Source organism: Alosa alosa, chromosome 6 (assembly GCF_017589495.1).
Source record: "Alosa alosa isolate M-15738 ecotype Scorff River chromosome 6, AALO_Geno_1.1, whole genome shotgun sequence".
NCBI lineage: Eukaryota > Metazoa > Chordata > Actinopteri > Clupeiformes > Clupeidae > Alosa > Alosa alosa.
Genome location: NC_063194.1, coordinates 9,106,577 through 9,119,076, shown reverse-complemented (window position 1 = coordinate 9,119,076; position 12,500 = coordinate 9,106,577). Strand labels below are relative to the sequence as shown.

The window sequence follows — 12,500 nt, the reverse complement described above, 5'->3', positions numbered from 1 at the left end:
AGGGTGACCACAGACATTATGATGTGGTCAGAGGCAGAGCAGGAGAAACACATTCCATGTGACTGTGTTGTTTTTGTGGATATGTCAACGTGTATATCTTTCCCTGATTGGGGAATAATGTTGTCTTTTGTGTATGTTAAAGCTGGCCTTATATTGGCAGTGCAACATGGACGAAGGATAATTCCCATCTACAGTAAAGCACATGTGAAGAGCTCCAGATAAGAGGCACAGCTCTTGTGTTTATCTCACTTAGTTCTGGTGCCCAGCTCCTCATCCACTCTCAGGTTTTCTGAGAGATTGGCCTTTGTCTATAAAGTATGTATTGTGTGCTTTTCCATTTCATGCTGTGGTCACTGAGCCAGCCATAACACACATTTGGGGCTTGCCCAGGCGAGCGGGGCTTCTGGGAAAGAGGACTCGGGAGTGAGTAATCTGGAGAGAGGACGCTGATCTGTTCAACGTAAAACTATGGTCAGCGAAAAACGCCTCAAATACTGTCCAGTGAGAACACTGTTGTTTGTCTTCTATATGTTTATTAGTTGTTCTAAGAGAGCTATTGGGGGTCCTTAGTGGCCACAGTGCTAGAGTCCAACAATTAAAGTTACTTTGATAAGACAAGCATTATGTTTGGATTTTTGATGTGTCTGTGTGTGTGTGTGTGTGTGTGTGTGTATGTATGTGTGTGTGTGTGTGTGTGTGTGTGTAAAGGGGAGGCAAAGGATACCCCCGCTGCTCATGTTGTGCCAGCGTGAGCTCTTCCTGTCGGTCTGTGGTGCCTCCAGGTCAATCAAAGACACGGCCTCCTCATCTGTGATCCCCTCCTCCAAGTAGAACTCCACCAGCGGCAACACCTCTGACGCACACACACACGCACGCACGCACATACACACCACACACGCACAAACACAAACACAAACATAGAAAAAGATACATAAACACACGCTCAGATGTAAAGATATCAACCTGCATTCTGCCTCCCACCCACACTCCAAAGCTCCGACCATTCTGAACTGAAACTACCCATATGCCTCTCTTCCACCAGAATCCACTGCTAGCTCAAATTGACTGTCAGTTCATCAGTGCGTCTCCGTTAAAGATCAGAACTTGTATCATGCCTGTATTTGACCCCATTTCCATACTTTCCCCCAAGGTTTTAGTGTGACGTCACTTGCATCCGAGTCATGAGTGACAGGTGAAGCAGCCACTGACTCACCGTAGGAGGAGGCTGAGCAGATGAAGGGCTGTCTGCAGTTGATACACACGTTGCCAAGGTTGTTTAGGAGAGGGTTGTTGGTGGAGCAGCGGAAACACATGGGGACCAAGTCCTGCAAAAAGCACAAGTACATACACCAACACACACACACACGCACACACACATACACATACACCAACACACACACACACACACACACACACCAGAAGGTCATGAGGAGGCTTTGTGGAATCATGAGAGTTATGGAGCATAGAGTGAGGACCAGTCACACACACACACACACACACACACACACACACACACACACACACACACACACACACACAGTAATTGAGAAGCTTAGAGCAGAGTGAAACAGACGATACACCCACACACATACACCTTCTAGTCCTAGAAAATTCTTGAGCATATGGTCAGACGCAGAAACACACAAACACACACACAGACACACACAGACACACACACAGACACACACAAAAATCACCCCCAAGGCAAACTTTGAAACATACACACACACATGCTTGCCGTCATAGAAGACTTTGAAGTGCACAGTGAGGAGGAGACAACACACAGTGATAACGCCCCTCCAAGTGTGTGGAGAGGATGCGCACAGACACATCTCAACAGACATACAGCACTCTTAACTTTTGGAATTAAGTACACACATTTACTCTTGCCATCATGAAAGAGTGCACAGTGAGGAGCAGGTAGTATTTTGAAGTGTGAAGCACAAACAAAAACATACATTTACTCTTTCACACACACACACACACACACACACACACACACACACACACACACACACACACACACACACACACACACACACACACCTCGCTGTCGTGGAAGGGTTTGGAGCGCACGGTGAGGCTGCCCAGCTGCATGGCCTCCTGCAGCCGCGGGTGGATGCAAAGAGGCCTTGCAGTCAGCCAGAGGGTGTGGCCATTTGTAGCTTGTGTCGCCCAGGTGCTTACTCTGCTTCGCCAGCGTATACAGCGTGTTCCTGAGAGAGACGCCGTTAAGGAACACACACACACACACACACACACACACACACACACACACACACACACACACACACACACACACACACATATATATATGTACTCACACACACAAGCACACACACAAGCTCACAAACATACACAAATATATGTGATGAGGATGTTGCTAGGGGACGTTTTCCAGGATATGGCTAGGATGGTACCAGAATCTAAAATTGGTGACATTTCACCTGAGACGGCTGAAACCGAGCAGTAATCAAGGATTTTTGCTTTCACCATGTGATGGATTTTCCGAGATCCCATCACATACGTACTCACACACACACACACACAAAAACTCAGAAACATACATAAATATATGCACTCACACACACACACAAGCACACACACTGTACACACACATCATATATACACACAAACACACCTACCCTCTCCATCAACAGCTGAGAGGTCCTCGAGAAGAGGAGTCTCTACGGTAAACACACAGACTAATTCCGTGCCGTTATGAGACATATGCATATGCATAAACTTCCTGTCTAATGACTGAGTGGATAAGTGTTAATGAAGAGAAGGCTGTGACGACCAGAGGGCTCTAAACACGTTCCTATGGCAACGAGACGGGCTAGAAATAGACACCTAAAATATGCCACGCACCTACTCTGTTGTTTCACTGGCCATTTGTTACTAATGGAGTTGTAGGTGTAGGTATGGTAGCCACGGAGACGATGGTCTGAGTTTATAATGGAGCTGAGCACTCTGAGGGCAGTTTACCGGTCTCTGCTGTGGGAGTATTAATAGAAGTCTACACAATACTGCTCTGCGGAGTATTAATAGAAGTCTACACATCAGTTTAAGTATGGTTAGTAGTTTAGTCTGCGGGCCTGAAAATTCACCACATCTGTTGCTTGTCAATAAGACATCTGCTTGTTTGAATTTACATATTTGAGTTAAAAAGATATTTTGTGTTGTAAGCCAGTAAACCAGGAAAATCTGAGGTGCTGACTTTCAATCGGAAAAAAACACATTCATCTGAGGTTTTATGATTATGCAAACAGGGGAGAAGAGGGGCAAAATCATAAAAAGAATGAACTACAAAATGGCGAGTTACACCAGACGATGGGTGGACATAGGCAAAACCCTGCAGTCTTGCAAAATTGAGTTTATTTGTTCAGTGACTGAGAGAAGGTAAGATCTTACAGTTACTTCCGAACAACTACATTTGCTACAGTAATGGCCCAGGTATTTATTTACTTAAACACACAAAACTTAGTGTGTTTAACACAAAACTTTTCACACAAAACTTTGTAGCTAACCTATACTGTATATTAGCCCACGTTTCCATTTTACTAGACAAATAAACCTAGTGTTACAGACCCTACAGTCCAGCACTTGCCTCTAAAGACCCAAATTTGTTTTCCTGAAAATCCTGAAAAGGTCTTTTTGAGAGTAACAGCTGGCTGACATGCCCAAATAACTGTGTTTTAAGTTAGCACTTAGGTAATGCAATGCAGCCACTGAGGACGTATTAAGAATAAGATAAACTATTGTTCTATGATTTATTTGATGGAACCAGGACAGGTCAGAGAAGAGGGACACTGATAATTATTCAGTTTTATACTCTAGAATCATGAGGACTTTTGCTGACTGGGGAACTAGCAATGGTACCTAATGAGCCGTCAGCCAGGCTCTAGGGCCTGAGTGAAGACAGAAGTGTGCACTCCAACTCAAGTCAAATCAGTCTGCAGGGCCCCTGTTGAATGACATTAGCAAAGGTCGCTGTTGAGCTGAAAAGAGGTTTTACATGTGTGTGTGTGTGTGTGTGTGTGTGTGTGTGTGTGTGTGTGTGTGCGCGTGTGTGTGTGTGTGTGAGCCCAGTGAAGGATACACTTTGGAAATACCCAGAGGAACGTCCTTGGTGAGATGATGTAGCAGGAAGCGTGAGATGTTGAAGAGCGTCTCTGGCATGTGAGAACTGAACGGATCCTCCTGGCGTGGAAAAGCAAGATGGACGAGAGACACAGAGAGATAGAGAGAGAGAGAGAGAGAGATATGGATGAGAGTGAAAAGAAAGGGAGGAAAGACATGATGGAGTGAGGGAGAGAGGGAAAAAAGGAGTGATACGCATTCCTTATTTCCCCTCTTCCTCTGCCCTTCATCTCCCTACTTTTATCCCCACTGCTGTGATGTTTCCTCTCATACACACATTTCTAAGGCCACACCCAACACTCCGACACAAACCGCCTACCACGTGTGTGCTTGTCTGTGCACACATACATGAGCCGTGCCGTGCATGTAAGTGTGTACATGTGTGTGCAACTGCAGAGAGCTAGCTGAGATAAAGTGCCCTGGGTCTGGTTTCAATCACAGGTCTTCTACATGAGAATGTGGCCCGAGAACTGGACAAATAAACACTGACAGGAGAGTAGGGAGGGGGGCAGGAGGGGCAGGGGAGAAACTAGGGCCACTGACAGAGCCAAGAAGCACAAGTGTGCAGCTAACTTTCCTGACAGGCGCATATGGAACTCTACAAGATGGGGCTTACTGATGGAGGGAATGCAGTTAAGGTATATGAAGTACATTCATGTCATGTTGGCTTCAGGTCATTGGCTACATAGACATGAGGTGACTTCATTTGGCCAGCAGCTGTGTGTGTGTGTGTGTGTGTGTGTGTGTGTGCGTGTGTGTGTATGAGAGTGTATGTTGGAGGTTAGGGACCTTGTGAGGTATGGATCAGGCGTGTATGAGAGAGCTCACTGTGTAACGGTGGATGGAGTGATAGACGTGGTAGAGCTCAGCCAACATCTGGAAACGGTGGAACTTCTTCAGCATCTCCTCCTTCTTGTCCTCGTTATCTGTGCAAACATACACACACACACACACACACACAAAAAAGATTTGTTGTGATATATGCACTTTTGCATACATATGCACATGTATCTTGCAGACCAACACACACACACCACCGCACACAATTGCGCACACACACACACACAACCGCACACAGTTGCACAAACGCACACACACACACACTAACCTCTTGCGATGTCCAGACACTGCATGGCCAGCATCCAGTAGTAGTAGGAGGCGTCGTTGAAGCGGCTCTCCACCACGGCGTTGTGGGTGAGCTGCTCCAGCACGCGCACCGCCTCCGCCTGCCTGCCCGCCCGGTGGAACGCTGCGGGGGACACACAGGATCTGAGAACCGGCCGGTGCCCGTGTGCCAGCCACACTGCTGGGCTGCTGTCCTCAGCTCAGTGTCCTGACCTTCCAATGCCACTCTGTGTGAGTGTGTGTGTGTGTGTGTGTGTGTGTGTGTGTGTGCGTGTGTGTACTGTGGGAGGGGTGTGTGTGTGTGTGTGTGTGTGTGTGGGAGGGTGGGTATGTACACTGTATGCGCTGGATATATATACAGTACAACTGATATTGTACATTTACACTAAAGCAAGTGTAATCTGTGGATAGTGAGCAGCAGAAACCATAACATTTGCAGAAAATACAGCAATTGATATAAAAAGCAACATTCAATATAATTGAACATAACTACACAATAATTAGCAAATAACTCTACCTACAGTACTGAAGCGTCAAAATCAGAATACAATATACAGTATATAGCAAACGTAAGTTTTGCACATTCAGTTGTAATTTTCATGAACTCAGTACTGGCTCATTTTTAATTCACCTTTAATTTGCTCCGTGAAGAGGTCAGTAGTTTTTGTTGTGAAAAAGAAAAATGTTCACACTTTCACAGCTCATGAAATAAACCAGATTCCATGACGGTGCCAGTTAGAAAGACTCTTCAAAACACACTCACAAATCCACTTGGAGTGTGTGAAATACTGTAAGTGTATGAGTGAGTTTCTGAGGCTATGTGTGTGTGTGTGTGTGTGTGTGTACTGCACACGTTCATGCGCAGGGCGTGTGAACACTGGTGAGCTTTGGCTCTCACTTCAGAGCAGCCCAATCCTGCATTTCCTCAGACAGATCTCCACCCATTCCATCCCACACGCTGTTTCCTCCACACACACAGACACACACACACACACACACACACACACACACACACACACACACACACACACACACAGGGCTCCCCTGGCTGCTCTGTATCTGCGGCTGGCGTGCCGCGGGCCACAGGTGCTGTGTACACTCAGCAGAAACACACTGAGGGCCTGCTCTCCGCTCTCCGCTGTCCGCTGGGCCCTGCTCTCCACACTGCGCTCGTTTTTCAGCCTTAATCTCCAACTCAAGCCCATCTGACAGCACAGCCGCCAGCCAGTGTCAAACAGCGTAGCACTTACAGACCAGAGCAGCCATAAACAGACGGCCGCACTCGGGGCCTAATCAGGAGCAGCTCACGGGGGCCCCACGGCCACCACGACCTGCAGCCCGCCCGACCGACAGAAGGCCCGACTGACCGACCGACCGACCGACCGACCGACAGACAGACAGACAGACAGACAGACAGACAGACAGACAGAGTGGGGCTGCAGACTGGAGTGGTTAAAGAATGTGGTGAGGGCTGGGATCTGGGTAAACGTGGCAGACCACTTTGGTGTGTAAGGCATTCACGTGGCTTGTTTCTCTCACTTACTCTTCCCTCTCACTTACTCACTCACTCACTGAGTGAACTTACTTGTGAGTGAACTTACTTACACACACACACACACACACACACACACATACACACACACAGAGAGAGAGAGAGAGCAGCCCACCCAGCACATTTACTCAGCCGCCCACTGCCACCACCCCCACACTCCCCAACTCCAACGCAGTTACATTCGTCCTCCCCAGTCCCCCCACCCCCACCCCCACCCCCACAGCATTCATTAGTGTGTGGCAGTCTGCTGAGTTGACATGCGTGTTGATGTCCCAGCAATTATAATCACCGCCTCTTGTAATCATGATTACAAACTGCATACCATCATCCAAACGTCTGCCAAACCAATACTTAAACAACACACACGTACACACATACACACACCAAACAGGAAGACCTGGTACAAACAACACACACAACACAAAAATATACTATATTCATAAACACAACTTTTCATAGACAGATGCAGGCACAAACAAGCAGTGCACGTTCACATGCACACACAATAAAGACACAAACATATAATCTCATGAAACAGCTCTTCCTCCAAATTATTTCCACAAAAAAACACATAAACAGAAAAGTCACTGCAGACCAGCGCCTCACCACACAGACGCCTACAAACAAATAAGCCACCTACCACAGACCATCACTACGAACACTCTCAACAGGAAAAACAATAAACACATAAGCGCGCGCACACACACACACACACACACACACACACACACACACACACACACACACACACCTTTCTGGGCCTCTTCAAAGCGGTCGTTCTCTGCCAGCCACTGGGCGTATGGCACGTACACATCATCTCTGAGCTCGGGGTGTTTGTCCACCAGGGTGAAGGCCTTGGTGCAGGCAGGGGAGAAGAGAGCAGAGACAGACACATGAAGAACTGCAGAGAAGAAGAAAGATGACTGTGCATTTGCAAACGCTCATCAAACTTCTATCAATCTACAGTGGGACTTGTACAGTGGGACTTGTATGAGAGCATGTCAGTAGCGGAGAGTGTGTTTAATCATGCATGTGGCTCTGTGTCTGTGTGTGTCTGTGTGTGTGTGTGTGTGTGTGTGTGTGTGTGTGTGTGCTTCTGTATGTATGGGTGAGTGTATGTGTGTGTGTTTGTTTTTTTCCGTATGCCTGTGTGTGTGTGTGTGTGTGTGTGTGTGTGTGTTTCTGTATGCATGGGTGTGTGTATGTGTGTGTGTTTGTTTTTTTCCGTATGCCTGTGTGTGTGTGTGTGTGTGTGTGTGTTTCTGCGTGTGTGTGTGTGTGTGTGTGTGTTTCTGTATGTATGGGTGTGTGTATGTGTGTGTGTGTTTCAGTATGCATGCTCATTGTGTTAGTGTTTGGTAGCCTACGTCATGTACATAGGTTGGCGGTCCGTGGACTTTGCATTGGGGGACTATATAAAACTAAGGCCAAGCAGCTAGTGAAGTACTGTTCCATATCAGCAATTATAGGAAGCATGTTTATTTGGAAGAGACTATGCTTCCTATACCCCTGAATCTGTAGACTCATGATAGATAGCTGAACTGCTTTAATCTACTGGATTATTTAGAAGATTTGATGTAACTTGACTTGTAAAGTGGAATCAAATAAAGTATATAAAATGTGTGCTCGCGTGCGTGTGTGTGTTTGTTTGTTTCCGTATGCCTGTGTGTGTGTGTGTGCTTCTGTATGCCTGTGTGTGTGTGTGTGCTTCTGTATGCATGGGTGTGTGTATGTGTTTGTGTGTGTGTGTTTCAGTATGCTTGTGTGTGTGCGTGTGTGTGTTTGTTTCCGTATGCGTGTCTCTCACCTCATCCCAGTGCCGGGCGTCGACGTGTAACTGTGCCAGTGCCTTAAGGTCTCCCATCTTGGTGTAAGTCTCAGAGGCGTAACCATGGTGATTGAGCTGCTTAAAAAAGGCAGCACAGCGGGACAGCGGCTCCCGCTCCGCTTTATCCAGCTTGCGCGCCAGATCTATCAACCTGACCGCAACACACACAGACCCAGAGGGCAGGAGGGAAGATAAGAGGCAGTGTCATGACCAGAGGAACGCACACTCTTCAGATGCTCTACAGCAGTGGTTCTTCAACTTTTTGCCTGGTGCTCTGCGAAAAAGTCTCGCGACCCCCTTCTCTCCAAACGATAAAATATTATAATAGTTTTACTTTGGAAAATGTTGCGAGATAGGGACTGGTGGCGGAGGCAGAAAATGTCTTCTCTCAGAGCTAGGCTATGTCAACACCATAGGCATTAATATCAATGGCAGCCTTTGGCAATATGATTTATTATTTTCCAAAGGATAATCACTCATCCAATGTCTAACTGGTGCTCCTATGGCAAAAGCTGCATAGTGCTCTGTCACTGGTAAACTCACGCACCTTCGAACTCATCATCGTAAGAGGGCAGGTAGAGATTTGAGTTTGTGTAAACAGAGCATCCACTTTCAGAGGAACATTATGGACACACTTTGAATTGTAAGCCTACTTCTAGGTCAAGTGAATATCCCAGTTTTTAAACATGTTTTCTTTTGGAACATTTTCTTTAATTCAGACTGCAAATCCTGCGAATATGCGACCCCTCCCATATTCTTGGTGACCCCCAGTTTAGGAACCGCTGCTCTACAGAACTTCAGCACACCCCAGCACACCAGTTACACCAATGTCTTGTGCAACCTCTGTAGTGGTTCTTTGATTCAAACCCACAAACTCAGTCTTTCTTCAATAACTAGGTGCATAACATAGGGCTCACTGTCATGTAGTCGATGTTTAGGTGATAAAATGGCTATGTTCTTTGAGGGAAAAAAACGTGTTCCCATTGTTTTGCGTGGTGGTTCTATACATAGTAGATTGAAACACAATAAACAATAGTGAAAAGTGTCTGTTAGATTCATATAGTAGTGTTAAGCAGCAGGGTACAATCCAGTGTATTGAAGCATGTCTCATGGAAACCTAAAACAGACACTACTCAGTGGACAATATTCAAATGTTGTAATACAAGAATGTAATACATAAAGCTCCTTAAAATAAACTGGGCCTGCTCACACATCAGATTATCCTCAGCGTGTGCATGCGAATCATGAATCCTCTGCTCTTTTCTGTGAACATGTCACCCTCTGGCACTGCCATTATGAAGCATGGCATCCATTCCCAATGCTAAACACATGACAACCCATTATAGTTATCCATCAAGCAAAATAAAACCATAAAATATGAAAGGCTAAGGCTTCACCATCCCCCAACACAGAAAGGTCTTGATGACTTACTGCTTTCTACTTCTGAATTCAGAGAATCACTGCAGTTAGGGAAGTAGGCCCTAAGCCTCTAAGAATCACCGTAGCAACCATTAGCGATCACAAGACCACAACACCACCAACAACAACTCTACTCAACTGGTAGAGTTATGCAGATTTTGGTAGAGCCATATTGTCAGGATAGGATAGGTTAGGTTTGGGCCTGCACGGCGTTGTAACACATATATTATTGAGCTTCTCTCCTGTGGATACTCTTCCATTATATGATTATAGATATGAAACTTACTTTCTTGACTTTATTCCACTACATCATGATTCTCTTATAACGCTCTATTTCCAATAAATAAACACAATGTTGGATGTCTTCCTGATGTGAGTATACATTCCTCAATTACGCACCTGCTATCAATTGCTTTCCTTCCCCCATGTCCTTTCTTTCTATCATTCTATCTCTCCTCTGGAGAAGCCGCGGGCCCAAGGGGCCCCTGGTCTGAGACTGTTATTGCAGATAAGCAGAAGGTTTGTTCCTGCTGAGGAGGGGGAAGGAGTATGTCCCTTACCACTGGTGCTATTTGCTTAAACTTTGCCTAAGGCCAGTTTTTGTCAACTTCACTGTCAATGGCAGTGAATAGACATGTTCAAAAGAACTAGAGGTAGAGCGATTCATCGGTTGAGCCACCATATTAGAGGCCATACCAGAGATAGAACGATTAAACGGTTAGCCACCATATTTAGCTGATCTGGGTGATTTTGGGCATTTTTTTTAAGTATCCGGCCGATATCCAGCCGACACACAGTAACAGGCAGGTGAATCTGCAGGCAGCCCAGTGTTATTGTATGTGTGACACACGCTGCTCCTTGTGCCAATTAAATTACTAGCACACTCCAGCTGGAACGTTTGGAAGAGTACAATATTGTTCCTAGGAGAAAACGGAAAGGCTTAAATTGTTATCATCTTATCATGTAAATAGAGGGGAAAAACGGCCAAATGAAAATCGCCAGAAAATATTGGCCATCAGCTGACCCTAATTTCTAAAGATCGGCATCAGCCATCGAAAAACCCATATAGTTCAACCTCTAAAAAAAAAAACAAGTGGACAGAACTATAGTGCTCATGTTGATTCACCCACAAGTTGCAGATACAGTACAGTAAGGTAAACTGCCTCAGTCCTGAAGCATCCCATGACAGCGCTAAAACTTTTTATCATATTTCTTAATCATATTTTTCCTCCTATAACTTCCACTTTATAACAATCACCATATTTATCCTTGCCCTGGTCAAGCAATTTAAGTTAGTCACGAGTAGGAATGTGAGACTAAATTGGAAGGGAACTCGCGGGGCTTCTTTGTCTTTCCTGTTGCGGAAAGGACAGGAGGTGCAGGGGAAGTTTATTTAGCTCATGCGTTTAAGATGGAACTCCCCAGGCCAAACAAACACCAATCCCCTGATTTGTGCAAGCTTTATCCCCCAATACCTTATTCACACAGCTGGCACACACAGTCTGTGTGTGTGTGTGTGTGTGTGTGTGTGTGTGTGTGTGTGTGTGTGTGTGTGTGTGTGTGTGTGTGTGTGTTTCTCTACAGAGGATGTGTGCTTGGCTATGTACTACTGTATGTGTGCTTGGCTATGTACTACAGTACTGTATGTGTGCTTGGCTATGTACTACTGTACTGTATGTGTGCTTGGCTATGTCCTACTGTATAAGATAAGATAATCCTTTAATTGTCTCCCAAGGGAGTATGTGTGCTTGGCTATGTACTACTGTATGTGTGCTTGGCTATGTACTACTGTATGTGTGCTTGGCTATGTACTACTGTATGTGTGCTTGGCTATGTACTACAGTATGTGTGCTTGGCTATGTACTACTGTATGTGTGCTTGGCTATGTACTACTGTATGTGTGCTTGGCATGACTATAATATGTTGGGTTGTGTGAGTGTGTTTATGGTGTGGTCTCTACACTACAGTACAACTGCACATGCTTGTGTGTTTCTATGTATGTGTATGCTTGACAGATGGTGATATGTGAGGCTGTATATGAGTGCTGTATGAGTGTGTGTGTGTGTGTGTGTGTTTGATTGTGATATGTGAGGGTGTATATGAGTGCTGAGGGTGTGTGTGTGTGTGTGTGTGTGTGTGTGTGTGTGTGTGTGTGTGTGTGTGTGTGTGTGTGTGTGTGTGTGTGTGTGTGTGTGTGTGTGTGTGTGTGTGAGAGAGTGCTTGACTGCTATGTGAGGGTGTGTATGAGTATGTATGAAGGTGTGTGTGTGTGTGTGTGTGTGTGTGTGTGTGTGTGTGTGTGTGTGTGTGAATGTGTGTGTGTCTGTGTGTCTCACATGTCCACCCAGCCGTGCTCTCCGATGATGTTGATGGCCTTGAGGTGCTCCCCAGCGCTCAGGTACATCTCGGCGGCCGCCCGGGGCTCCTTGCTGC

The 12,500-nt window shown here is 45.9% G+C and overlaps 1 protein-coding gene across 1 annotated transcript in view; it reads right to left on the bottom strand.

Moving 5' to 3' along the window:
• LOC125295822 (intraflagellar transport protein 122 homolog) overlaps positions 1-12,500 on the bottom strand; it is a 30,600-nt gene that overhangs the window by 2,808 nt on the left and 15,292 nt on the right. Inside the window, 10 exon segments of the mRNA XM_048245342.1 lie at positions 725-853; positions 1,214-1,325; positions 2,047-2,137; positions 2,139-2,216; positions 4,103-4,203; positions 4,972-5,069; positions 5,252-5,392; positions 7,572-7,674; positions 8,628-8,799; positions 12,404-12,500. The exon segment at positions 12,404-12,500 is cut by the window's right edge and continues 70 nt beyond it. Of these exon segments, the coding sequence (XP_048101299.1) occupies positions 725-853; positions 1,214-1,325; positions 2,047-2,137; positions 2,139-2,216; positions 4,103-4,203; positions 4,972-5,069; positions 5,252-5,392; positions 7,572-7,674; positions 8,628-8,799; positions 12,404-12,500 (1,122 nt within the window).